The 27822-nt window shown below is 43.8% G+C and overlaps 2 protein-coding genes and 1 long non-coding RNA gene across 4 annotated transcripts in view; 1 reads left to right on the top strand and 2 right to left on the bottom strand.

Annotated features, from left to right (window-relative positions):
- LOC114767816 (uncharacterized) overlaps window positions 1–1383 on the bottom strand; it is a 9724-nt gene extending 8341 nt beyond the window's left edge. The window contains exon 1 of the long non-coding RNA XR_003742995.1: window positions 135–1383. This is a non-coding gene — a long non-coding RNA (uncharacterized LOC114767816). The remainder of the gene's footprint in view (window positions 1–134) is intronic.
- The window catches only part of cnnm1 (cyclin and CBS domain divalent metal cation transport mediator 1), a 19371-nt gene extending 2569 nt beyond the window's left edge, over window positions 1–16802 (top strand). Inside the window, exons 2-11 of one of the 2 annotated variants that reach the window (XM_028959437.1) lie at window positions 4073–4216; window positions 6053–6193; window positions 6381–6550; window positions 7620–7719; window positions 10794–10936; window positions 11316–11553; window positions 12153–12257; window positions 13321–13428; window positions 13668–13754; window positions 15893–16802. In XM_028959437.1, coding sequence (XP_028815270.1) covers window positions 4073–4216; window positions 6053–6193; window positions 6381–6550; window positions 7620–7719; window positions 10794–10936; window positions 11316–11553; window positions 12153–12257; window positions 13321–13428; window positions 13668–13729 — 1211 coding nt within the window. In that variant the 3' untranslated portion in view covers window positions 13730–13754; window positions 15893–16802. Of the gene's footprint in view, window positions 1–4072; window positions 4217–6052; window positions 6194–6380; window positions 6551–7619; window positions 7720–10793; window positions 10937–11315; window positions 11554–12152; window positions 12258–13320; window positions 13429–13667 lie in introns of both variants that reach the window. The other variant, XM_028959436.1, reaches the window with a different exon arrangement.
- On the bottom strand, window positions 16684–27822 carry got1 (glutamic-oxaloacetic transaminase 1, soluble). Its single transcript, XM_028959497.1, has 9 exons — window positions 27571–27822; window positions 23924–24105; window positions 23698–23821; window positions 23250–23362; window positions 21511–21615; window positions 19607–19757; window positions 19357–19522; window positions 18890–19032; window positions 16684–18385 (listed from the first exon to the last, which is right to left on the bottom strand). Exons 1-9 carry the CDS (start codon window positions 27677–27679, stop codon window positions 18246–18248), a joined length of 1233 nt encoding a protein of 410 aa, XP_028815330.1. The 5' UTR covers window positions 27680–27822; the 3' UTR covers window positions 16684–18245.

The following is a 27822-nucleotide window of genomic DNA, read 5'->3' as shown; positions in this document are numbered from 1 at the left end:
GTTTAAATGTAGTTCTGGCATGCATGGTATGGGATCGGGCAGGTTTTAAAACACCTATCACGTCGTTCTAGTGCTCGTGAGAAATTCGACAGTATAGTGGATATTGAGATATATGTAGAGGCATGAGGACATACGTGTTCCAGGCCCTGGCCCTCCCAGGAAGGACATCCCGGCTTTATGCGCGGTTTTGCAGTCCGACTCCTCCATCCACACTCTTAATCCCGCAAATCCGAAGAGAAGCTGGAGCTCATCCCGGCAGCGCCTCCCGAACAACATACACATATAATTACACCAGCGCCAACACTAACAATCGCATTAACAATCGGCACCGGCCGTGGGGCTCCAGGCGACTCCGAGACGCCTGCAGAAGGCGCCGAGGGCCAGTTTTTCCAACACTGTGCTGGGCATATGGCTGTATTGCTTTATTACCGCGCTCTCGGACTAGTGAGATGAATGATGAGCTGAAAAAAAAAAAAAAAAAACACTTGGCAGAGAGGTAGAAGCCCTTGCAATAATTGCCCATAATTCCCCGCCGCAGCTGCAGCGTGGACAGAAATAGATTTGAGCTCCTTTGATGTCTGGCACGAATTCGTGCCGCGGGCCGGTCCACTGGAGCGCACGGCCATCTACTACAGCTGAGCTGTTGCGTAACCAGCCTGGTTCAGACGGGCGGCGCTGGGGGTCTGAGTCGGCACAGATTCACTCGGAACGCGGCAGGCTGAGGATATTCAGGGTTCAAATAAAGAAGAACTTTTTTTTTTTTTTTAAATAACACGCCACCAGGGTGCCGCCCTGACCTTTTCAGCGTGGGGAAGGGTGGTCAGGGGGGGATTCTTCCTGCTTCAGACCCCCGGCGATGCAGAGGCTGGGGGGAGATCATGAAATATTCAGAGTCAACCTTTCTCCTGTCTGCATCCCCCATGACGGAAATGCCTCGACAGGTAAAATACAGCGTGATTGTTTTTAACAAGGCGTCAAGCTCGGCTCGTAGAAAACTGCACACTCCCACACACGTTGGCACGTGGCGCAATGCTGCCTCGAGGTCACAACAGAGGAAATAAGGGGGGCGTTAGTCTGACACCCCCGGGTGTGTGTGTGTGTGTGTGTTATGTAATGAAAGTGATGTAATGGCTCTCACATAGGCACTTTTCCTCACCTGAACTCTTTCGCAGGCAACCACATAGAGTACTTAAATCCTGTGTTTAAATTAAATTTTCTATCAATTTTCATCACAAATTCACTTCAACTGTGAGAGACAGAATGTAAAAATAAATGTAGGAAATCACATTGTGGGATTTTTAAATAATTTATTTGTATATGGTGCAGAAAATGAGTATTTAGCACCTACAAATAAGCAAGAATTCTGGCCCTTGCAGACCTGCTACTTCTTATCTAAGAAGCTTGTCTATCCTTCACATGTTACCTGTATTAACCACACCTTCAAACAGTCAGACTCGAACCTCCACCAAGACCAGAGAGCTGTCTAAGGACACCAGGGACAAGATTCTACACCTGCACAAGGCTGGGAGGAGCACATCTACAACAGGCAAGCAGCTTGATGAGAAGAGATCAACTGTTAGAGCAATTATTAGAAAAATGAATCACTGCCTCCATGCAAGATCTCACCTCGTGGTGTACAAAGGATCTTCAGAACGGTGAGGAAACAGCCCAGAACTGCAGGGGGGGGACCTGAAGAGAGCTGGGACCACAGAAACAAGGTTTATTATTAGTAACACACTACGTTGTCATGGATTAAAATCCTGCAGCGCTCGAAAGGTCCCCCTTCTTAAGCCAGTACACGTCCAGGCCCGTCTAAAGTTTGCCAGAGACCATCTGGTTGATCCAGAGGAGGATTGGGAGAATGTCACGTTGTCAGATGAGACCCAAATATAACTCGTGTTTGGAGGGAGAAGAACGCTTAGTTCTTCTCCCTCCAAGAACACCATATCCAGTGTGAAGCATGGGGGTGGAAACATTCTGCAATGGGGACAGGACGACTGAGTCGTATTAAGGAAAGGATCAATGGGGCCATGTATCAGGAGATTTTGGGCAAAAACCTCCTTCCATCAGTGAGAGCATTGGAGATGAACTGTGGCTGGATCCTCCAGCATGACAATGATCCAGCATGACATTACAAAGCACTGAGGTGAACGTTTCCTGTTGACCAAGTGCTTGTTTTCTGCACCATTACACAAATATTTTTTTTAAAAACCATACAGTGTGGTTTCCTGGATTTTTTACATTCTTTCTCTCATGTTTTTTTTGCCCCAATATATATGCCATTCCCATTCCCAGGTTTACAGTTTAAAGTAAAATGTGTTTTTTCATAAATGAAACCCTGATCTTTGACCTCTTATAAGCAAAAATCCGCAGATGGAAACCAATATTGGTCTGTACTATAACAAAGCTTGGGTCAAATTTTTGGTGGTCGTATGTGTGCGCACACCACCAGTCACACGCACACCACAGCTGTTTTTTTTTTTTTTTTTTTTTTGTATTGTACGGTTTATCTCACAGGGCCGAAAGGTCTGGATTGAGCTTTTTGTTTTTAATCTGGTCCTGATGAAGTGATTGTTCTGATTACCCCCATCTGGGGTCATTCGGAGAACCCTGAGATGTGCACGATGCACATGGGTAGGAGAGTAGGACTCTGGCCTGAGTGACAGATTTTGATATTTAAATTGCAGAATTCGGGTTAAAAATAGCCGGTCGCCTTTTAAGATCTGTGAGGTCGTGCGTCCTACAAACGTCGGAGATCCGCATTCGTGTTTGGCGGCAGCTAGATGGACGACTTGTCCAAACAGCATTGCGTAATCCCTGTGCTCTTTACGTAAGACGCAGCCTTCAAAACTGCCCCAGCAAACCCCATCGCCCTCCCCAGCCCGACACCCTGCTTTGGTGCTTCATATGAGTCAGCTCTGAGGAGTTCTGGCATTTGTGCTGACTCCAGCCAAGGCCGGAGAGGCAAACCTTGTTATGTCCACACGCCACCCACCGAGACGACAATTAAGATGCCATTATTCTGGCCCTCTGCCTTGGAGTAACACTTGCTATAAATATTCACTTGCTATAATTATTCACTACTCATTATGCAATAATGAAACATTAGAAAGTCTTTAAAACAACAATTAAGGGGCTGTTGACAAGAAGTGAAACTACCAAGTAGTTTACTGGAAGACGTTCCTTGCATGTAACTTTCAGTGATACATTTACATTTACAGCATTTATCAGACGCCCTTATCCAGAGCGACTTAAAATCAGTAGTTACAGGGACAGTCCCCCCCTGGAGCAACTTAGGGTTATGTGTCTTGCTCAGGGACACAATGGTAGTAAGTGGGATTTGAACCTGGGTCTTCTGGTTCATAGGCCACCATATAATTTTGACACAAAAGTATATTAGCAGAACCCCTCTATACTCTAACGTTGGTTAAAATGATGTCTCTGACTCCCTGAACCATTCTTTCGCAATTAGATCCTGATGAGTCCTGGCACTGACTGAAAAGCGTCACCTGATCGCCACATACAGAAGCAGCTCCACATCGTAACAGTGGCTCCGCAGCCTTGCTCCATCCAGTTCTTTCTTATCCTGACTCTGCTTTTGTGGAATGGTGGCTTGAGAAATGAGAAAAATATTAATCGCTGCAGTGATTGCAACAAATAAAATGATCAGGGCTGTGTACATAATATGAGTGCTTATGCATTATATTATCCTCAGTATTATAGGTTATCTAAGTGTGCTGATTGATTGGGTGGTAGTAGCCTAGGGGGTAACACTAGCCTATGAACCAGAAAACCCAGGTTCAAATCCCACTTACCACCATTGTGCCTCTGAGCAAGTAACTACTGATTGTAAGTCGCTCTGGATAAGGCAGTCTAATAAATGATGTAAATGTAAAATTTTTGATTCATTGATTGATTCCATTCATAACAGTTACCTTGTTGCCCATTTGCAAGTATACAAAAGGGTTGAAAAAGTGTTTCTCTGGATTAATGGAGCAAATGTCTGATTAGTTGTCTGAAATCTAGTGCATGTAGCCGTGCCCACTTTACCTGCTAACTTCTTGTCACACAGGTAAATCCCACCTGGCCATTGTACAGAGGGTGAACAATGAGGGTGAAGGAGACCCCTTCTACGAAGTCATGGGCATCGTAACCCTGGAGGACGTCATTGAGGAGATCATCAAGTCTGAAATTGTGGATGAGACAGACCTCTACAGTAGGTCTTCCGACTAATCTCGGGTTCCTCTCATTTGGTCTATAGTATTTACCAGATAGTTCTTTGTTAATTAAATGTATTTGTTAGCCCTTTTGTGGGTTTCAGATCCAGCTGAGCATCGATCAGGAGCCCTCAATCACATCGCATCACATCACATCACAGCTCCACTATCCACATGTCGATTCTCACTATGCCAAAGAAGCATTTTGTTTGCCGTTCGCTGAGCACTGATGAGCAAACTCATTCTTCTCGAGCGAAAAAGTGGGTGAAAACGGCCACACTGAATTTTACTAGAAAGCCTTTTCTGACGTACCGCCATTGACCCAGCGAGCCTTTGTTATTCTCATGAACCCATCTGCTGGCTAATGTATCAGACACTGTGCACACACTCCTCGCTGCATTCATGAAAAATAAATGAAGTGCTGGGAGCTGACGGGCCCTTTGAAAAAACCCACTTTGCCTCCCTGAAATATTTGCACAGCTGCTGTGGACAATTTTGAGCATCTGCAAAGATTCAAACTCCCAAACGTCTTTGCATATTCACTGCATCATACTGTAGTGTTGCAGTGTAAAATTAATTACAGCAGAACAGACTATTATTGTGCACTATTTTAAAACTAACATGGCGCAACGCATTATTTGTGAGGATTAATGACTGCTTTGACGAGAGAGCAAATCCCATGCGTGGTGTATTGTGGAGAACCACTTTTAAAATGGTCTCCACGGTGTTAAATTATTGCATGAACCTTATATTACCTGAAAGAGAGCTAAGCTCCCAAACATTTTTTGACCCGTTCCCATGTCAGATCTTGTTAGGGTTGCATTTAAACGAGACAAATGCATGGCAATGTTTTTAATGCAGTCTTCCTGGCAGGAAAGAATCACGTCCACTTCGCTATTAAAAGTGGAGTCCTTGAATAGCATCAATTTTTCGTAATCCCATGTCCAACCATTTTTAATTGCATATTACTCTTATGAAAGGAGCCGTGCTTTGTAGGCGCCAGCTGTGTCTGACAGACATGTCACCAGCATGTGAAATCCACTGCTGGAATAGCGTCTATGCTTCACCGGCGTCCATTATTGTGACTGGTGCACCAAACCTACAGACCACTGCTGAAAGCAAACCAGGGCATAATTCAGCCATCAGAGCTGAGCAGCAAAGGTCAAATCTACCCACCCACACATGAAACTTAATGAAGCAGCCTTGCCAAGATGACAGTTTTTCCAAGATAACGAGGTGCAGGGACAGCCTACCAATTTTATAGCCCGATGGACATATTTTCAGCCTTAATCCAGAATTATCATGTCATTCATAGTGGATGACAACTCCAAAACTGAAAAAAAACCACAGCGATATATATATATATATAAAGCGACAGTAACTGTGTGTGTGTGTATATATGCTTTCCCTGAGAAATCAGTATGATCAGTATGACATTCTTCATAAACCAATAGTGCATTCATTGATTTCCTCTGAAGAAACGTCACGAAATAATGTATGCGCTGAAGGTCTCCTGATATTAACTGTCACGGTTCTGACTGTGCCAGGCCGGGGATTTGTGGTGTCAATGTTGTCTGTCTGAAATTCCAAATTGTGTTCACCTGTTGTTGCCTGTGTATAAGTAGTACCTGTTGTATATAGTGGGTCATTGAATGTCTGCATGTATTCGCCTGTTGTTGTAAGTTGTCCTGTATGCCGTGCGATTTTTGAAAGTCAATTCCCATATCTCGGTGAAGCCGTGCATGTGAGTCCTGTGTTCCTGTCTGCCGCGCTGAACGCCGTTCCCCGTGACATTAACGTTTCACGTAGGGTGGCTTCTCTCGATTGGCTTTCAGCTGATAATCGGACCAAGAGGCGGGTGTCTCACCACGAGAGGAAACAGCAGGACTTTTCGCTGTTCAAGCTGCCGGAGAGCGAGGTGAATGTGAAGATCTCGCCACAGTTGCTGCTAGCCACTCACCGCTTCCTGGCCACAGGTACGGACATAAAACACACAGTCCTGGACAGGAAATAGCGTTTAAGGAGGTTGTGGGTTCAAATCCCGAACCGTCAAGATTCCACTGAGCTCCCCTTTTGCAAGGTTGCCTCTTGGTTTCCATTGTTTTTGTCTTATTGGCTCTAGTACAGTCATGTACAACTTTTAATCTTATTTTCTCTCTACAGAGGTGGAGCCCTTCCGACCACCTCGTCTGTCCGAGAAGATCCTCCTTAGGCTGCTGAAACACCCCAAAGTGGTGCAGGAGCTTAAGTTTAATGAGAAGAACAAGAGGGCACCACAGCACTTCCTGTTCCAACGCAACAAACCTGTGGATTATTTTATCCTTGTCCTGCAGGTACAGACACCAGCCTTTTTTATTACATTCATAATATAATGACTATCGATATGCATCAGAATGTTCTAGAATCTAGATAGACACAAATCAGGCTAATTTCTTCTCTGCAAAATCTTATCAATGTTCAGTGTCCGATAAGGAAGCACCAATAGATGTGATTTGACCAAGACAGCCTATTATACGAGGCCTTTAGATACTACATTGCCCATTGTGGTCTCCAAAGGCAACAATCTCATTCTGTATGACACTGAAAGAACATATTGATAAAATACATAATGCCTAATACTTCTTATTACCTCTAGAGGCCCTATCTTTAGGTTCACAACATAGTAATACTTTATTACTTAGATTACTAAACTAAAATGAAATAGTTTTTGTCCCAAATCATAACTCCCTGTAATTCAAAGCACTATACACAGGGATGGATTATGGGTCCTTCCCTCAAAAAAAAAAAAAAAAAAAAATGCCAGCATTGTCTGGGATGGCTAGTTGCTACGTCACCATGCCACTTGTGGGTCCAAACTAGTGCAGTGTACCGTGTTGTAAAAGCAGAATGATGCTGACAAAATCTTTTGCCACTTTTTACCTCGGAAAAAGTGAAAAGAAGGTGGCTTAAGTTGATACAGTAAGTTGGATCTCAAATTATAATCAGTATTACCTCATGTTAATGTTAGCACCAGGTTACCCATCTCTGTTTATAGAGACAGGTAGCAACGTAGCACAACCAGTTCATACCATAACAAACATTATTTGAATGTCATACAATTCATGCTCTAAATCAAAGTACTTTTGCTAATCATCCCATTTCTATTCAGCTGCCTGGTTATTATCAAAAGATAGGTCTCTCCCCATGATTTATGCATTGCAAGTTCTCCAGTGTGGCCCGGTCCGTAATCCGTCCCTGACTATACGTGTAAAGCAGTTGGTAAGCAGCAGTTGCTGTGTAGTAGCTTATCAATAGTGTTAGTACGGAAGGTTAGGTATAAGTGAACCTATTCCTGGCAGTGTGTTACAATGGGTTGGCTGTGCATTTGCATTTGAAGCCATCTGACACCTGTTTCTGCTGCAGGGTCGAGTGGAGGTGGAAGTGGGGAAGGAGGGCCTGCGCTTTGAGAATGGAGCGTTCACTTACTACGGCATGCCCGCCATCATGGCCGGCTTGACAACAGGTAGCTGTCTGAACTCACATCTTTAGTTAGTCCTCAACAAGATAGGAGAACCTGAAATGTCGATACATCGTACAAAGAAAAACAATTTTTGTACACATTTCAAGTTTTTAACATGTGCATGTAATTATGGCCTTTTGCCCTTTTAAAACGTACCATGATTTTGAGCGTGTCCGTCCTTGCTGTGAAAAAGTTAGGGAATAAGTTCTGTACATCATTAGTGAAGATGTGCGAATGAACCCGCAACACACCACAGTGCCCCGGCCGCATGCATCATTTCAAACTTCCTTAGTCTAACCTTCATAAATTCTCTCTTAAAAGGGTTGGGAACTTTGGCAAGGCACATTAATTCGATTCCTCAGCACAACTCCGAGAATCTCTTTTGATCATACTCCTCTGTAAAGCGCGGCTGGGGGTTTTGGCATGAGGGGGCGGGCGCCGTGTGGCAGAAAGATGATTCAGTGTGGCGTCTTTAATCTGCTGTGAGCTGCATGGCATTAGGAGCTGTCTGCAGGGTGCACATTAAAAGGCCACCAGGATGCAGCGTCATAAAAAAACTCATTAGAAGCGCAGTGCAGAGAGCACGTGACAAGCTCAAGGAGAGAGAAAGAGAGAGCCAATGCTGTCATCTGCTTTAGACACGCTCCTCTTTTGCCAGGGTTCGGCTTGTTTATCATATCACGGGCTGACATGAGCCGAAAAGAAGCTGAAGGATTGACTTTAAGTCCCGCTGCCTTCACATATTACATACAGTACAAGTAAAAAGTTTGGACGAACCTACTCATTTATGGATCTTGCCTTTTTTACATTATAGACACAGAACTATGAAATAACACGTGAGATTATATAATAAACAAACAAGGCAGGGACCTTTTGCTGTGATTGGTTTCCTTCCACCACCTTACGTTAGACAACGGGGGTGGTTCACAACAGTCCTGAAGGTTTATTATTCTGAACACTGTCTTATCATTCACTCAGGTTAATGAGCATCTCATGAATTGGCTTTTGATTTTATGACAATCGTGAACAAAGCAGCCCTGGAGGTAAAGAGAGGCGACTCTGAAAAAACAGATTCATCATACACACTGTGGGTACGGAAAGTATTCAGACCCCCTTACATTTTTCACTCTTTGTTAGTATGCTAAAATCAAATGGCTAAATTATGCTAAAATCACATTTTTCCTCATTAATGTGATATGTATCACAATGACAAATCACTTCACTTTCAAATAAGATTCTCTGGTTTGATGAGACCAAGATAGAACTTTTTGGCCTGAGTGGTATGTGTGGAGATAACCAGGCACCGCTCATAACCTGTGAAGCGTGGTGGTGGCAGACTCACGCTGTGGGGGTGTTTTGCAGGACTGGTTGCAATCATTAAACAATATACAGGGATATCCTGGACAAAAACCTTCTCCAGAGCGCTCAGGACCTCAGACTAGGCCGAAGGCAATGACCCTAAGCACACATCTAAAATAATGGCAACGACAGATCAAAAAGGTGCTTCTACTAAATACTGAGCAAAAGGTCTGAATACTTAGGATCATGTTATATTTCAGTTTTTCTTTGTTAATAAATCTGCAAAAATGTCAACAATTCTGTGTTTTTTTTTCTGTCAATATGGGGTGCTGTGTGTACATTAATGAGGAAACAAATGCAAATGGCAGCAATATAACAAAGAGTGAAAAATTTAAGGGGGTCTGAATACTTTTCGTACCCACTGTGCTTCACTCTCTCCTGCTACAGAAATTCTAAATATTTCTCTTACGTTGTCTCTTGCATTCTTCAAAATGCACTACAGAGTGGCTGCATCTAAACCTTTGACTGGTTGTGTACATACACCCACAGGACTAGGCCAAATCCAATGATGACGAAAGTAGTGATGGCTCAATAGATTGCCATTTCTCGTTTCAGACGTTTCCTGTCTGATGAACTCCAAGGAGTTACGATGGTGGATAACTGAGAAAGGCGTATTTTTTTCAAACAAATCTATTGTTAGATCCAGCAATTAAATGCATAAAATGACAGCAATTTAACCAAAGCTTAACATCATAAATGCTTTTATTTTAAACCAAAGTATAATATAGATAAGGTTCACAGGTCCTGCTGGACCACATATATGTTATTGTGGCTCACATTTGTTCATTATGAAAGGGAAAGTGAAGTGATTGTCATTGTGAAACACTGCAGCACAGCACACAGTGACACCACGTAATGTGTCCTCTGCTTTTAAACGATCACCCTTAATGAGCAGTGGGTAGCCATGACAGGCTCCCAGGGATCAGTGTGTGGAACTTCTGATTAGGGGGCCGCTTCCTTAACCGCTAGGCCACCACTGCCCCAGTGGTGTTAACTGATCGTCCAGCTTTTCTCTCACTGTGTTATTATGAACATTCTATTATATTACAGCTCAACCTTACTCATACACTGCATCCTACAAATAGGAAAATATTTCACACCAACGTATAACCACACATCTGCACTCAAGTTTTCCGCTCTCTGTGTTTGTTCTATTTAGCATATTCATCATCCCTCGTCATTTGGACCCTGTGTGTGAAGAGTAAGTGAGAGCAATCTCACTTGGTCATGACTGAGTGGCAGCGTGAGAAATTACAGGGGCTGCCCACCCACTCGCCCCTCTGTGCCAATTATTTTATGCCAATTTGCTACCCAGCCGTGCCCTCAAGCACCATTTGTTCATACAAACACTCACCATGGGCTTCTGATAAATGAATACCCTTCACAGGAAACACACGCCTTAAATGAATAGTGCAGAATATGAAATGACTGACTACATGGCTGTGGTTGTGTGTGCATGGATCTTCTTCTCAGTCCTATAATGAGCCTTAATGCCTGAACTGATAGGTAATGTGTGAATATGAGCCAGTAATATTGTAATGACTCCAAATCTGACTAAGGGATCATTAATCCAAACACACTTACTGATATTATGTGGGTAGGGAGGTCAGACGGCTGCAGCACAGTCAGTAGACATTAGAAGATCAATTATGAAGCTTAGCTTAAATATTTTCGTGTTTATGTGTCTGCATATCTATGCATTTGTATGTGTACATTAGTTCACAGGTCCACCTCCCGAAGCAGTGGGTTGGACCGCTCTGACTCTGCCCTCTATGGGGGCAGCATAGGTCAGCTGAGCATGGGTGGGGCTTACTTACCCGACTACAGTGTCCGACAGCTCACCAGCTTGCAGGTCATCAAGGTGACTTAACCCACTGTCTTTCACTCTCTCTTTCTCTCTCTCTCTCTCTCTCTCTCTCTCACACACACACACACGAACATCCAAGCAACAGAAAAATTTGTGGAAGTGTTCTTCCATGATCAGTCCAAATTTAGGTAGGTGCTTAGGTAAAGGTTGATGAGAGTTGGAAGTGGGACTGAATAATGGAAATGGAATAATCATACTGTCCAGAAGACAGCAATTACTAAACCCTCCATAATAAATACAAAAACAAGAACTTACTAATTTAATACAATGTAACAAAATAATTAATCAAGTTAAAATGACATAAGCAGAATAATTCACTCAGGGGTGTGTGTCCTGGAGTATTCGAACCATTTTGTTCTATGTTCATCCGCAGATCACACGCAGCCACTACCAGAATGCCCTGACAGCCATGCGCATGGATTCCCCCCAGACCCCTGAAATCGAGAACCAGCGAATGGAGAGGGGGGCGATCCCTGAAACGCGCTCCCACAGTATCGCCCTCCCACTGAGCGAGACGCGAAGAGGCTCCGCCCGCCTGCACGCATGCTACGCCCACCTGCGCCACACCACCCACGCCACATCCACCCTCAATGAGAGGAACCGCATTGTTCGTGAGTCAAACACACTCATGGTGAAACACAGTCTCAGACACACACACACACACACACACACTGGGCCTCAGAGAGCCGAGCTGTCAGCTCCCTACAAGCGGCTCAGACAATTCCCCTCACCAGAGGACAAAACACACAGAAAGAGAGACGCTGAAGATGCATCATTACATAATCACAAGCAGACAGACTGATCTGTCTCCCTAAAATAACCCCACATACACGCCAACAGGAAACTACGGATTATGCTAATATGTAATGACAGACATAAACATCTGGATACGGTCCCATTTTCTTTCTTTCTCTCTCTCTCTCTCTCTTTGAAAAATGTAGCACAAGGAAAATGATGAGACTGTAAGACAAGCATTCAAAAACACACACACACATACACAGATTTTGATGGGCAGATGGCCCCAATCCTCTTAGCGGTGAAACGAATGTCAGTACCCCAAGCGCGGCTACGGCACGTTGTCCACCGCGGGTGTTTCCGTGTGTGGTTATAGCGTGACGTGAGTGTTGATAGGTTGGAGGTGTGTGATCATGTGACCGCTGCCTGTGCCCAGCTGTGACAGCGGTTGTCTACTCTCTGTCACCCCCTGCAGGCAGTAAGTCGGATGGGCAGAAGAGCCCCAGCGACACTGTGTTTCTGAGGATGGAAGGGATCCCCTACATCAGGGAGGACCGGCTGACGGACAGGATGGACACTGGTGGGTGCACACACACACAAACACGCTCACATATGCATACACACGGGGCAGTGGTGGCCTAGCAGTTAATCAGAAGTTTGCTGGTTAGAATACAGATCCGCCAAGGTGCCATTTAGGTGCCACTGAGCAAAGCACCGTCCGTACACACTGCTCCCTGGGTGTCTGTCATGGCTGCCCACTGTGCACCAAGGGTGAAGGTTAAAAACAGAGGACAAATTTTGTTGTGTGCACCGTGTGCTTTGCTGCAGTGTTCCACTTCACTTTCACTTTTTAAAAACACTTACTCACTTTCCATAACTTTTGGGTCCTTCTCAGGAAACCATTTGTTTGTTTGATGTGCAAATTTTAACCCTTTTTTAATCAAACTCACTTTGTAATAAATATGTATTTAAATTTGTTGTTGCATCTTTTTACAAGAACACTCACACACATAATTTGAGATCCAGATCCAGTGTCCGTAATGTGCTGCCTTCTAATTTCAGCACTGCACATTGGCCTCATAATCAATATTAGGAGTTTTCCATTCGCTGCTGACCTTGTAGAGCATGTAGACCTTGTAGAGTTTCCTGTCTCACTCGTGTGCCACCTCAGAAGAATTTTACCAAATAGTCTGGCCATTTTCATTCACCCTCAATTAATTTATGAAAGTATGGCTATGCCTGTGGTTTTGAGTCTTTTGGCTCATCTGTTTGGATTAAGCTGCAGAGCAGCAGGCTCCGGCCTGCATTCCCAAATTGTCTCACTGAATATTAACAACAGCAGTCATTTGTGGATCAGAGATGCAGGCATTATTATTCTGCTGCAGAACTGTTTTAAAAAACATATACTGTTTTCATATTATGTATAACAGGCTTACGAATCTGATGCAATTGCCCAGATACCCATTGCAATCAGAGATTCTCAGTCATTGTTTCTGTCTAGATATATTACAGATTGCTGAGAGATCATGGTTGTGCTCGGCTGCTCTGTTGACCTCACTGCATTGCAGTCAAAAGACAATCATTTAAAGCCTGGTTGAGTGCCACTAGTGTCTTTAAACCTCCTGATGCCCTGTGTCTAATAGATGCGGTGGCCGTTCCCATGGAGACGGACGTTTCACCTTCTGTCATCAGCACACAGTCTCCCACTGAACCCGATGAGACACTGAGCAAGAAGCTGCTCCGCAAACTGAGTGAGTGTCTCTCTCACACACACACACACACACACACACACACACACACTTACCTGTACTTACATTGTCATTCCTGCCAGCTGTATCTTAGCAACCACTCAAGGCTCTGAACAGTTTTCTTATGGAATTTTCTGCAGGCAGAATCCATCATACGTATACTCATACGTTTTTCAAAAGACACGTGTACAGTAAACAGATTTGGCAGTAAGTTAAAAATAGTTTTATTCCTTGATTTTCAGGCACTAAGAAGAGGAAGAGATCTCGAGATGGAGACAGATCTATGGAAAACACCAGCTGCTGATGAAGAGCTAACACCATCAGCTTCAGTCAGCTTTGTTACTTAATGAATTTTCTCTCTTTTTAATATACAAATACCAGTGCATTTTCTCAGCGGTCACACAGGGTGAAGAGTTAATAATCCTTCATCTTCTCTGGTTCACACAAGACCTTTTCATTCAGATCTCAGATGATCTCTGTGGTGGGTCTTCTCATCTCATCTCAAGGAAGAGCTTTTTGGTGCGATCATCTATAATCATTTTCTCAAAACACTAAACAAGAGAACCTCAGAAGGAGTTGAAATGGACTTGGATGGAACCTACCTCTTTGCTTTTTTTTTTTAACCATCCCAGCATATGGAAAATGCTGATGAAAACACCAGCCCTGCTGCACCAGAGGGCGCTCTCAATGGAGATCATGTTATTATTTTCAATTAGAATTAAAATTTTTCATAGAATTAGTATGAAAAAGTTGTCCCACTTAAAAAGACGAGACAGGTCTGTCATTTCCAGCATAGGTACACCTGAACTGTGAGAGACAAAATATAAAAAATGTTTTGGGTCTGTTGCTGGGCACAGATTCTCCATTGGATTGAGGTCTGGAGACTGGCTAGGCAGACTGGCTTTTGCCTGGACGGTTTGTCCCTCCACTGTACCTACCATTGTATAAATAACTATGATAAATTTTATCAATAGCAACTAATAGCTAGGATGAAATATATTTAACAAATAATAGAGAAAACTAAACAAATATTAATAGAATGAACAATTAAGTAGACATAAAAATAATAAAACGAAGCACTAAGTGAATATAAAGTTTTTGGAAAAAAGTAAAAAACTGAATTTCTGAAGTTGGATATTTAATAACAATTGTTGCGCTGTCGAATATAACATATTGTTCACCGCAGCAAATTAATTTAACACAGCTGAGAGAGAGAAAGAGCTGTATATTGTACCAGCATGTTTTTTTTTTTTTTTTTACCTGGGTGCTAATTCATTCACAGCTTTAAAAACGAAGGCGTTACGCATGTCTGGCAAATACTAACAACCATGTCTAAAGGCTTGTAATGAGCTCTCCTGAAGTTCAACACCTATTCAGTGTCACATAGTAACTGGTTTCATAGCCTGACATGAGTGCAAATAGTGGAACATATCAGAAGCTGGAGAAGAACCACATTCTGTCGTTTATGAACCAGTGTCCTCATGCCTGTTTGGAAAGGACAGACGGTCTTTGATGACTGTGAGGAATTGGGTGCGTCCTTTGAATGAGTGTCACCCAGGTGGCAGGCCGAACAACAGCGGAGAACATCTCACCTGGAAGGTCATTGGGCCGAGGTGTCCTTAGATTCCTGTGAAAGTCTGCTGCCTGCCTCTTGATTTGAAAAAAAAAATGCACAAGCTTCTCTGCGAAAGCCATAAACTGAAAACTTGAAGAGAAAAAATATCCCGCCTAAAAAGGTCAGAACTGAATTTCCATCTTGAAAAATAATGCTGGATAACTACGATGGTGCCATCTATTGGCAACTCTTTACCCGTCACCTTACTTCCTTTGCACCCCCTACTGGTTGAAAGAGGAAATGCTGCAGGTTGTAAATATGAACATTTTCAGATATATATTATGTTTTGTTTATAACACCACTGGACTGGAACAACTGGCAAACTGGCACAACAACCATGGTCCTGAATTGAATTTTTTTTTTGGTCTGAGATCACCACCAAGTGTGTAAGTTTACGATAAACCCATGACGATAAGAATTCCTCTTCCAGACGCAACTGGTGACAATGGTGACCAGCCACTTCACTGCCATCTACCCCACCAGTAGCGCTGGCAACATAACCATGTTTTTGGGACACTAGCCAATCAGCTGACCCCTGTCGAAAGGGTACTGCACAAGGGGTCAGCAAGGGCTTTTGGGGGGAAATATAAATTATTATGGACAATTCTATATTGGAATCCTATGTCCCTTGGCATGTATGGGACAAAAGATCTGCATGTGAAGAAGTGGACAAGAGAAACAGCGTGAGCCAAGTCTAACATTACCTGAAACACACTGGAAGATAATATCCAAAAAGCACAGAATTTCAGGAAAGAACGATTATTCAGCAATAACTTTTCCAGAAACCCTTTTTCCCGTTCTAAAGCCTTTTGAATGTTGTCACTTTTTTTTTCTTCTTCAATCCCTCTGCAGGGAGAGAATTGAAGCGTCAGCAGCGTTAGGCTCAAGGCCACGTGGGTCCACGCTCGCTATTGTGCAATACTTCAACACTATGAGCTGCCCCGGCTCTACTAAGAGAGCGAGAGTGTGCGTCAGTTTTGCGTCAGAACTGCATTGCAGAACAAAGAGATGTGCGTGATGCAAGCTGATGCCTCGTCATTCCCCACCACACACACACACACACACACATAGATTAGAGATACCCTAACAGGCTCAGGTGGACATTCTGCACTGAGGCTGAGACTATTTGTCATTTTATATGTAATGGAATTTTATATGTACTGACATCACTTATGGAATATTAATGCTAATTTGCCATGATTTCAACCATATTCCAGAGACAAATAAGCAGCAAAGAGCACAATAGAATACAACATACTGTATTTTAATCATTATTTATTGGATTATTTGAAGGAAGTTAGGGTAGATCCTAATATGAATCCTAATGATTTCAGACCTATAATAGTGTCAGCAGAGATACACACAAGTATGAACCTGACAAGAGCTCACACTATCAATTAGTGTTGAGGTTGCACATTCTTTTACACTCACACACACACACACACACACAGGGCAGTGTTTCGGAGTTCATGTCCTCTCAGTTTCTGCTGGAAGACCCTGTTTCTCACTCTCACTGTTCTCAGATCAGCTGGGGTCGTGACACATTAGTAGCTTTTATGTTCATATTGATGATCATATAGATTATATAGAGATATATACATATCCATTCAGATGTTTATAATTTTACTAGAAAACAAGATGTATAGGATTTTAAAAATATATTTATTAGATTTTTTTTTTTTATGTCGGAAACAGGCTGTATATAAATATTTTATAGTGAGACGAGTTATGAACTTCTCAATAAAGAAATTATGTGAACTTTTTCCTCATCTTGTCTGAACAAGTGACCATTAAATGAGGCAAACACACATAAAACGTTAACACATTATACAGAGTAAGACCATATTTATTTCTGTTCTCTTTTATGGATGCTTATGCAGACTTGTCCCATGGTCCAGCACTACTGTGCGTTAATTTGACGTGTGTACACACACAATCGTCTCAACAAATCCAGTGTTTGTGCAAATACGGGCAAGTGCTGAGGAAACTGGGACAACAAAAGAAATGAAGAACACACCAGACAGGGTCACATCACATCCACTTTCAAGTCATTCTACACACTAAATAAATAATAAAAATGCCCTGCGGCCTTCAAGATGCAGGTCTTCTGGTCTCGTCCCATTGGTATGCAAAGGTTTGCGCACACTTCTTTCAAGTTTCTGTTACTGTGAGTAGTTAAGTGGCCAGAAGATGAGCCAGTCCCCAAAAAGCATGAAGTTAAACACAACATGTTTCTTTTGAGCATTTTACGACTGCTTTGTTTTTGTACTCCATACATTTGAGTTATCCGGTTCCAGACCTGAATTTGCTTGTAGGGCTGTAGCGCGTTCACAATCATCATCAAATGGTGCAGATTTGAACTTGTTCCTAAAATCAAATGCCGTGGGCTTTCTCCATAGCATTATGAAAAATTACATAATTGATGCTCACGAAGCAGGATGCAGCTACGAGTATCTGAGTAGCGTTATCTGTTTCCAAAGGTCATAATATTATGAAGCGAGGAAACGGTGGAGGTCTTTCTGGAGAGCTCCGCCTTGTATTGATAAAAAAACAAAAGGTTCTCGGCCAAAGAGTCATGCAGAGAGGGAATGAACCTGTATAAAGTATGAATTCTTAGCTGCTAAAAACTTTCCAATGGGGGTGTTACGTCAGTACTGTACTGGGTGCTTAACGTCTCACAGTAACACACATTTGAAGCGACCTCTGCATGCCACTTTAGGTCATAATGGAATGTAGAGCATGATCAGTAATGGAATATGTGCAACACATGCCCACGTTAAAATGCCATTTGAAATGCGTTGTATAGAGTCGGCGGCTCACTTCATTTACGGGTTCCTAAGTGCAACAATAAACGTGCGTCGGCATCCGGCCTAGCTGATCCTTCTGTGGAACCCGGAGCTTAACCTGTTTCATCTGCCGACCGGAAAATGCCGCAACTAACTGCTCATGATGACAAGTATTATACACATAGACCACTACAGAATATTTACACATCCACTTACACACACTGCCGTGCAAGCACAGAAAGTGGGGTGGTGGGGCGGGGTTACAGTTAATCACTGTTAAACTGCATTAGCCATTGCTTCTACATCAGGTTTAAAATATAATCTAGATGAACCAATAAGAGCTGAAGTGTGTGTGTGTGTGTGTGTGTGTGTATGTGTGTGTACATGGACCCAGCTGGGGCAGGAACAGTTGTGTAACTCTACTGGACAGTTGTGACTGCCTCGTGGATTGACTCAGCCACGTAGTCAATGTTTTTGGTGGTCAGGCCACACATGTTGATGCGCCCGCTGGCCATCAGGTAGATGTGTTTCTGTTTCACCATGTACTGCACCTGCTGAGCTGTAGGGGGCGACAGAGAGCAGGACGCACAATCAGAATAGCAGGAGTTTTGCTTTTTGTGGTTGTTTCCATTCAGCCTCATGTTGAGAATAGACAATATGTCTACAAATTCAAAAAATGTTTTATGACTGCATGAGGTGGTATTTCAAGTTATTAAAAAAGAGCAGATTCATTTTCTGGTAACATGATGCACAAAAAAAATCACATGACAGTCGGGAATACATTATGCACAGAGGAAGATACGAGTGTCTTTGTGAGATTCTGAGGGCTGTGCCCTCCCATAAAAGCCTGCAATAACATTCCTGTCACCTTCTATTCCACAAAAATAACAAGGCTGGTGCAATGGAAACACACCTACAAAACCATCCATCTCTCTAATATGAAAAGTGAGAATAATTTTTACCCATGACATCACCTTGTTGGACAGTGACAAAACACGTTAAACAAGTTTAAATAGTGGAGTTACTTTTGTGTGTGTGTGTGTGTGTGTGTGTGTATACATACGGTTGAGGCCAGTGAAGCTGAACATGCCGATCTGCTCAGTAATGTGCTCCCAAGTTCCTGGGGTCCCCAGTGCCTGCAGCTTGGCTTTAAGCTGAGCTCTCATTAGCAGAACCCGATCTGCCATTGTCTTCACGTTATCCTTCCTGCAACAACATCACACACACACACACACACTCCAGCTGTGACAGATGTTGGTGTTTTTTTATCTATGGAAAAGCCTACTGAAAAGACTGACAGTGTTTTAAATTTGAGTTGCCAGGTGACCGTGTCTGACAGCAGAACTTTAAAGGCTGGAACAGAAGATCTGCTTAAGTTAGCAACTCAAACACTTATTCAAAAAGGTGAGGAATCCTAAAAAGCACATGATCTCTTCCCAACTTCATAAAACCCCAACGACAAACCCAGAGCACCACATCTAGCTGCGCTGAAGATGGAAAGACATGGAAAGCTTTGGTGTGGTTCCTCACCACTCAGCGAAGAGCTCTGGGTCATTGAGTGTGATGCTGACCAGACGGGCGCCCTGGGAGGGCGGGTTGGACCATGTGATCCTCACAATCTTCTCCATCTGAGAGAGAACACGAGTCAGGTTCTCATTGTCCTTCGCCACGATCGTCAGGTTACCGACCCTTTCATCTACAGAGGGAAATTAATGAATGGTAAATTAAAATATTTAAATGTATTTATATGTTGTAAAGATCTCAGAAAAATCTGACTTACTGTACAGGCCAAAGTTCTTGGAGAAAGACTGGGCACAGAAGATCTCAAACCCCTGAGATACGAAGTAACGCACGGCCCAAGCGTCTTTATCTAGACACCCAGAGGCGAAGCCTTGGTACGCGGAGTCAAAGAACACAAAGAGGTTCCTCCTCTGGAAAGAAGGACAGAGGTAAAGAAGCTTCACAGCCATTGTCCCTCCTTGTCTGCTGTATCAGCAGTCTATCAGCTGAGACAAACAGTTAACAGTGTGACTTCCATTTTAATGCAACATACTTGAGTTGAAAAATTCTTTGGTGTAACACGGTGTACTTAATCAGAAGACCAGTAACAGCAGTTTGGCATGTTACGTCCCTGGACGTATGCTCCCACGTGTTCTGTGTGTCTGGCTGTGTTTTTTGCGTCCTGTCCCTTTTTAGGTTGACTTCGTGGGAGGAGTTGAGGCCTACCAGCTCCATCTGCAATTGGTCACCTCCACCTATTTAAAGAGACTTCAGATGGTGTTCGGGAGGTCCCCAGGGTCTGCTAGGCCCTTATGCTTTTGGGAGGTCCCCAGGGTCCACGGAGATCTGCATAGAGCTCCGTTGGGGATCTCATTCGTGTTTCTTGTTTCGTTGTGTGATAGACCCTTTGTTGTTAGCCTGTTAGCTGTTAGCTTGTCATGTGCCGTTTTTGGTAACTTGTACGTGTTTTAGTTATCCCTGCTGTTATCCCATCCCTTCCATTAAGCTGTTTTGATGTTAGTTAGCTGTCCTGAGTCCTCTGTCTTATTGAACCTGTTAGCACACTGTAAATAAAAGCACTGTTTGTATCGTTTGTTTGGTTGCATGTGTAACAGTGGACCTCCTCCTCTCCACACCCTTGTTGCGTTTCTGAGACCCCTAGACTTAGGAACGTGACAGGCAACAAACAAAAGAATAGCTTTGTAACTACAGTGTCATGTAAAGAGACATAAGGCGTAAGGTTCGAAACCCGATCCATCAAGGTACATCTGAGGTCCCCTTGAGCAAGGACCTCACACCCAGGACTCATTTTGTTGTGTCACCGTGTGTTGTGCTGTGTGGCACAGGCTGACAAAAACAATCACTTTCACTTCACTTTCATCATGATAGAATTACTGCAAGGTCACAGATGTCATGTTGTCACTGTCCCGGGCACACCTCCCCAGCCACAGGCGGCACGCGGCGGACGGCCACCCGGAAGTAGATGCGGACGGTCTTTAAAAGCCCAAAATTGCCAGCTACCCGTCTGAATCCCGACGCCACTCCTGAACACTCCCTTCGTACCTCCACTGACCCGTATGTTGCCGGCCGCCCGCCTAAACACCGACGATGCGCTTGAATGCCCCCGTTGTACTTTGCCACCCGCTGGAAGCCTAAAGACACGCCCGCCACCTCCCTCTTCCGCCCAGCCACGGTTAAGACATCCAATCCCCCGTCTCTGCCTGCTTCCCCCACCATCGGAAACGGCGCTCCCTCATCTGCACAATGGCTGAAACCGCCAAAAACATTGGCGTTTATTCCCCTGCCTTTCCCGTGACTGCTGCCATGTCTGCTCATGAGCCTTGCATTTGTTGAGTAGTATGTTTAATAATTAAAATGAACCTTTTATGCGAGTTGGAATTATGTAAGATCGGTTTGGGGTATAGTCAATAGTGTGTGGTTACATAGCATATCACAGTACGTCACAGTTCATTTCAGAGTTTCTTTGTACAGTGAAAAATACAACTGGCAGGGAAACATTTAACGCTATGAACTTGATGTCGTGATGTCGTATTCGAGTTAAAGCTAGGACGGTGGTTCATATAATGTCTTTGTTACATTGAAAATTATACTGTACATAATGGTACAGATACATGAAACACTGTTACCTGACCGTGTCCTGTAACAGACATAGAAGGGACTGACCTTCATCACTTCGGCAACCTGCTTCCACTCGTCTTGAGATGGGTCAGTGCCAGTAGGGTTGTGCGCACATGCATGAAGGACAAAGATGGAGTGTTCCGGGGCACTCTAGAAAGAACACAGAACACGAGAACATGTGGCATCTGAAATGTACAGTCATAGTCATGGCCAAGAGTTTTCACAAAGTCTGCTGCTTCAGTTTTTTTTTTTAAATTTTTTATCATTTTGTCAGTTGTTTCTGTAGCGTACTGAAGGCTTTTATTGACAGTTACATCAAGTTTATGCAAAGAGTCAATTTTTGCAGTGTTGGCTCTTTTTCTTCAGCCCTGGCGTTCTGTCAATCAAATTCTGTGCCAAATCCTGGCTGATGGTGACCCATTCCTTCATAATCAGTGCTTAGTGTTTGTATGTTTGTATGTTTGCCCACCCGCCTCTCGAGGATTGACCACAAGTTCTCAATTGGATTAAGGTGCGGGGAGTTTCCTGGCTACGGACCCAAAATTTCAATGCTTTGGTCCATGACCGGAGGCCCTTGGTGAGTGGGAATGGGAGTGGAGCAGTGGACACGCCATGGCGTGGCGGGGAGGGAGCTCTGGCTCCGTGGGGAGCAGAGAGGAAGGAGGCGAGGGGACAAGGCTGGGGTGGACCGGGGCAGAGGAGAACAGCAAGATGGCTGGCTTGAGGACGGTCCGGGAGTGTGGGTTGGATGGGAGGGCGTCTTGGGTGGCACAGGTGGACACCGTTGCTTGGCTATGGGTGTAAAGAAGGCTAGCTTCTCTGGGAATTAAATTCAAGAAGATCTTGCTCCCTCTGATACGTCGGCCGTGACAGGTACCGCTCTTTATTGATGGCTGTGTTATTGTGAGTGAGCCCACTCCCTTGGATGAGAAGCAGCCCCACACATGAATGGTCTCAGGATGCTTTACTGTTGGCATGAGACAGGACTGATGGTAGCGTCCACCTTCGCTGGACAATAATTTTTTTCCAGATGCCCCAAACAATCGCAAAGGGACTTCATCAAAGAAAATGACTTTACCCCGGTGCTCAGAAGTCTTTTTGCAGAATATCAGTCTGTCCTTTTCTTGGAGAGTGGCTTCTTTGCTGCCCTTTCCTGAATCATCTTTAGGAGACGGTCCTGTCACTTGCTGGACTTTCTTGGAAACCTAAAGCCTCCTTCAGAACACTTGAACTTCTCTCCTCAAAGTTTTTGATGATCTGATATAATGGTTGGTTTAGGTGCAATCTTGGCTGCAGCAATATCCTAGCCTGTGAAGCCCTCTTTATGCAACACATGACTGCAGGTTTCCTTGCAGGTAACCATGGTTAACAGAGGAAGAACAATGATTCCAAGCATCACAGTCTGCTATTTGTGTTAACCAGAGGATCACTAAAATGATCTCAGCAGGTCCTTTTGTGGCAGGGTTGAAATGCAGTGGATTTGGGATTAAGTTCACTCTTCATAACATTATTATGGAAATTGCCATAATAATAACAGAAGCATGCTTTTTGAAAGCCTGTAATTGTGTCCTTCTCAAAACCACATATTACAAAACTCAGGGAATGCTAGTAATCGTTCAATTTGATTGACACTTCTATCACTTTTGGTGTAGAGTAAACATCTGAGTGTGCCTGTGTGTGTGTGTGTGTGTGTGTGTGTGTATGACGTCAGCAGGAAAAAAAGAGAAAAATCTATTCGCTCTGCACAACAAGGTTAGAATCAAGGCTATTTGGGTTCCACTCACTTCCAGGTCACTGAGAAAACCGCTCAGATCCAGCCCTCGCTTCTCTGCATCCCAGTACTTGTACGGACGCACGTCCTCGAAGCCGGCATTGGCAAAAACAGCATTGTGGTTCTCTTTAAACATCAAGGGAGGAACACAATCAGGGGGTGACGGGAACTGACGTCGGCTCGCTCGGGTCAACAGCTTTAACCTTTCTGTCAAACTCTTATCTAAACGTCTTGCGCTGCTCACATCGGACTTTGGTTGTCGTATCACGAGTAAACACGTTCTCGGAATGAATCGGTCGATAGAGTCGCGGAATAAAGGCCTCCATCGAAAGTGGAGGAGATAGTTCCCAGGATTGATAACATTCAGAAAAATGCCTAATTGCTCATACACTCTGAACTTCACTGATGAATCGCGATTAATCCCGATTGAACACTGCAGCACTGACAGCACTCACACTCACCCCAGGTTGGAGCTGAGACGTAGACGGGTGTTTTTGTGTTGTCCTGGCCATTGTGCCAACGATGGAGAAACTCGGCACCGATCTTAAGAGCGCCGGTTCCTCCCAAACACTGTACTGCGCCCACCTACCGAAACAAGAACACAGACACACACACACACACGCATATATACCTCAACACTGACTTCCTATTGCTTCATTTGGCTGTACGGTCGAGTGTTGTCCATACCCTGTTCTCTAGGATGGCAGGGCTGTCCTCACCCAAGGCGATTTTGGATGAGCTGGAGCGAAACTCGGGCAGACCCAAGATCGGCAGGTATTCATGGTTCAGGCTGTGGTCGTCCGCGATTATCTTCTCCACCTTGCGGACCACCGGCAGGACCCAGGGCTGGCCCTCGTCCGTCCTGTAAGCTAATTTGAGTCATGGGAAGACACATCAGAACCCACAGGGTTTAAAGTTTCACGCAGAGGTGCGGGAGACATCGGTAACTCACAGTAGACACCGAACAAACTGATTAGTCTACATCACAGGTATCAAACACAAACTACAGATCCCATAATGCAGTGCTTCAGTTGCCTTGCTGAACGTGATCTTTACACTGCAGCTGAATCAGCACCATCTGAATCTGTATAGGATATTTCCACGTCAACGGCAAATTCTTTTTCATGCTTCAAAGTCACCAAAGCACCATGCAAACTCAGTGCATGGTGCCCGCAATTCGTCAGCAAAGTACATGCCATTATGGGATCGTGTTCAGCAAGGCAACTGAAGCATTATTGGATCTGTAGTTTGTATGTTATCAGCGCTTCATATCACCAGGCCATAATAGCGGATCTATATGAAATGATCTCGCTGGATGTGGCCACGTATCTTAAATTTCTTGTATTCTGCCTACAGGTTTAGGTTAAACCCTGACACTTCAAAGGTTCAGAGTGGTTAAGGAAGTAGACTAGTGATCGGAAGGTTGCCGGTTCAAAACCACCAAGGTGCCACTGAGTACCGTCCCCACACACTGCTCCCCAGGCACCTGTCATGGCTGCCCACTGCTCACTAATGGTGATGGGTTAAAAGCAAAGGACACATTTTGTTGTGTCACCGTGTGCTGTGCTGTGTTTCACAATGACAATCACTTTCACTTTAACAGCTGCAGGAAAGTACCTAAACTAGGAACACAGCATTCCATTGGAACTCAAGACTAATTGTAGCTGATAAAGCTTCTGTCTACATTTGTGCAAATATTCCATCGTTAATAGACATTTAGAGCTACCAGAGGCATTTACAACATTCAAGCATTCAAAGCAATTTTTGTTATATGTACGGAGGAAATTACACTTCTGTGTCCTTAGTAATCTCACGACTGGACTACTGCAACTCCCTTCTAGCTGGTCTACCACTATGTACCATCCGACCTCTTCAACTCATACAAAATGCAGCAGCACGACTGATCTTCAACCTTCCCAAATTCTCCCATACCACCCCTCTGCTACGTTCCCTCCACTGGCTCCCAGTAGCTGCACGCATCATGTTCAAAATACTGATGCTGGCCTACAAAGCCAAACATGAAGCAGCACCATCCTACCTCACAGCCCTTATTACACCTCGCACTGCACCTCGTATACTCCGAGCCTCCAGTACTGCTCGCCTGGTCCCTCCAACTCTGAAGGTAAAAGGAAAACATTCATCTAGACTCTTCTCTGTCTTGGCCCCTCGGTGGTGGAATGAACTTCCCCTCAAGGTCAGAACAGCTCAGTCACTGAGCACCTTCAAACGACAGCTCAAGACCTTCCTCTTTAAAGAATATTTAGATTAAATTGTAATTTTCTTGTTGTCGAACTTTGTGTACAGAATCTACAACAGAGTGAATAAAAAGATGTATTCATAGTTGGGGTCCTAGTGAACCGGAATTGATCTCTTCATCGATGGTAACTTGAAAGCACGTTGTAAGTCGCTCTGGATAAGGGCGTCTGCCAAATGCCATAAATGTAAATGTAAATGTACAATGAAATTCTTTTTTTGCTGTCCACATACGAGTTTTATATAAATAAAGATTTTAATATAACCTCAACGTTCACAATTTTATGTTATTTATATATATGAACATGGTAGCATGTAATGTAATTACATTGTAATATTCACGTAAATCAATTTCACAGAAAAAATACTAGCTATTGTGTTATTTTTGTGTCTTCCATATACTGAGACATCAATATTAGGCTTTATTGCCTGAACTTGTTTTCAACCATAACTTGGTAGTAAATGAATAAACCTGCAGGTCAAGTAGACACTCATTACTCATTATCAGTGAGGATGTCTGATGAAGCAGTTTCATAACAGGGCGCTTATTTGCAGTTCAAACATGTTCTGTCCATCCGACGAAGGACACATGTTTAGTGGGCATGTTTAGTGTTTCCAGCCATCTGTAAAAGAAAAGTCTCAAGAGACAAGAGGGATTATGTTCTTTAAGATGGAAACCTGCAGTGAGGAGGAAGGGCACCCAATCACAAGCAGTTACGAGTGTGAACCTCACCATTCAACCACAGATGCAACATAGAACACCGTTTCAACCAAAGTACAAGGTTTATGGACCAACAGAGTCTATCTTAGGTCAAAGCCCCTTTGTTCTCTGGCCTGAAATCTAATCACAGACCAGAACAGTCTAATCCGGTCGTGCCAAGGCTTCAATTTCCAAACCTCCAGGCAAGCTGCCACTCCCCGGCAACAGCGAGAGGGGCGTCCAGGTCAGGCTGCCACCTGACTGGATGATCTGTCTGTCTCACGATGCGTTGCCACTGCTGGAAGTGATTAGGTTTAAAGATCACTGATTTCTGCCGTCGTTATGGCCAGACAGGTGAGAATGAGCCATGCGTACGGTGCCCTGTGCCAGATTTTTTTTCAGATGGTTTCTGGATGAAGGTCAAACGTTTAGTTTCCAATAAGACCAAAATCAAAAATCATTACAACCCTATCTAACTCTATCATAGGAGGGAAATGTTGCTTAACAATCTATTCAGAGTGGGTGCAAGCTGGAATAAATCTTCTAAACTAGTGACAAATTTGGATAAGTTCCAAGCTATAATTGTGATCATTACATCAGGCGAAGTTCCACCCACTTCCAACACACCCTCCACTTGGGAAAGGAGTAAAAAGAACATGCTGTGTCTGAAAGCAAACACTGAGATTGTGCCTGATGACGCTACACTGACTGATTCTTTCAGTGTGGATACCTACATTTCTACTGCGTTCTCTCTGTCATTCAATCTTTATTTTTATTTAAATATATTGAGCTATGACGCCAATATTGGGATTTGATGTTTATACAGATTAATACTCAGCAAATGAATACAAAGCATCTGTTTTTGCGATTCTTTAACTACACGTTATTAATGCAGCAGTTAAAAAGCACTGTAGACAGTGAGGGTCACACATACTATTATTATTATTATGCATTATTATCATCAACTACAAACACTGAATATTTATGAGAGTTCTAGCCTGGTCCCCGACTCCTGAAAAAGGATGATCATTCTGTCTAAACCCTGGCCCAATGGGATGGGCTCTGGTCGATGACAGTAGTGACAGCCGCTGACATTTTTAAAATAAGAGCCTGACAAGTGATCTGCTGTAGGATGCTGGTGCTGAGACATAATACACATTCACAGGAAACACAGACTCCAGAGCTGTGGAAATAATGGCTGGTTTTAAATAATAAAACGCATATTTCAGCATCATTCATAATTCCAACAAACATGATTGACTTTTGTTAATAGGTTGGTTTGAACTGCATTTTCAGAATTATTTGACATGGCATTGGAGTAAGTATATAAATTAGCAAATTATAACACGATCATGATTAGATTGAGCTCAGCATCACTCACCTCCGACTCCCAAGTTCACCTTGTTGGGATCTTTGTCGTCGCGGAAATCGGCCGTCAGCTTGAACACGGCGACAGGAGCCGCCTGCGGGACTTCGCTGAACAGAGACATGGCGCCCGGACACTAATGCGTCAGCCGCGGAGAAGTCGGAGGACAGGGACAAACGCAAACCCGACACCGGCCCTTTGAAGGATGGAGGAGCAAAAACAACCTTCAACCTTCAACACGGATCGGCGATTATGGGCGTGTTACGC

This window comes from Denticeps clupeoides, chromosome 2 (genome assembly GCF_900700375.1).
Source record: "Denticeps clupeoides chromosome 2, fDenClu1.1, whole genome shotgun sequence".
Lineage (NCBI taxonomy): Eukaryota > Metazoa > Chordata > Actinopteri > Clupeiformes > Denticipitidae > Denticeps > Denticeps clupeoides.
Note: the sequence above shows the minus strand (reverse complement) of the source record. Positions and strands in the feature narration are given on the sequence as shown.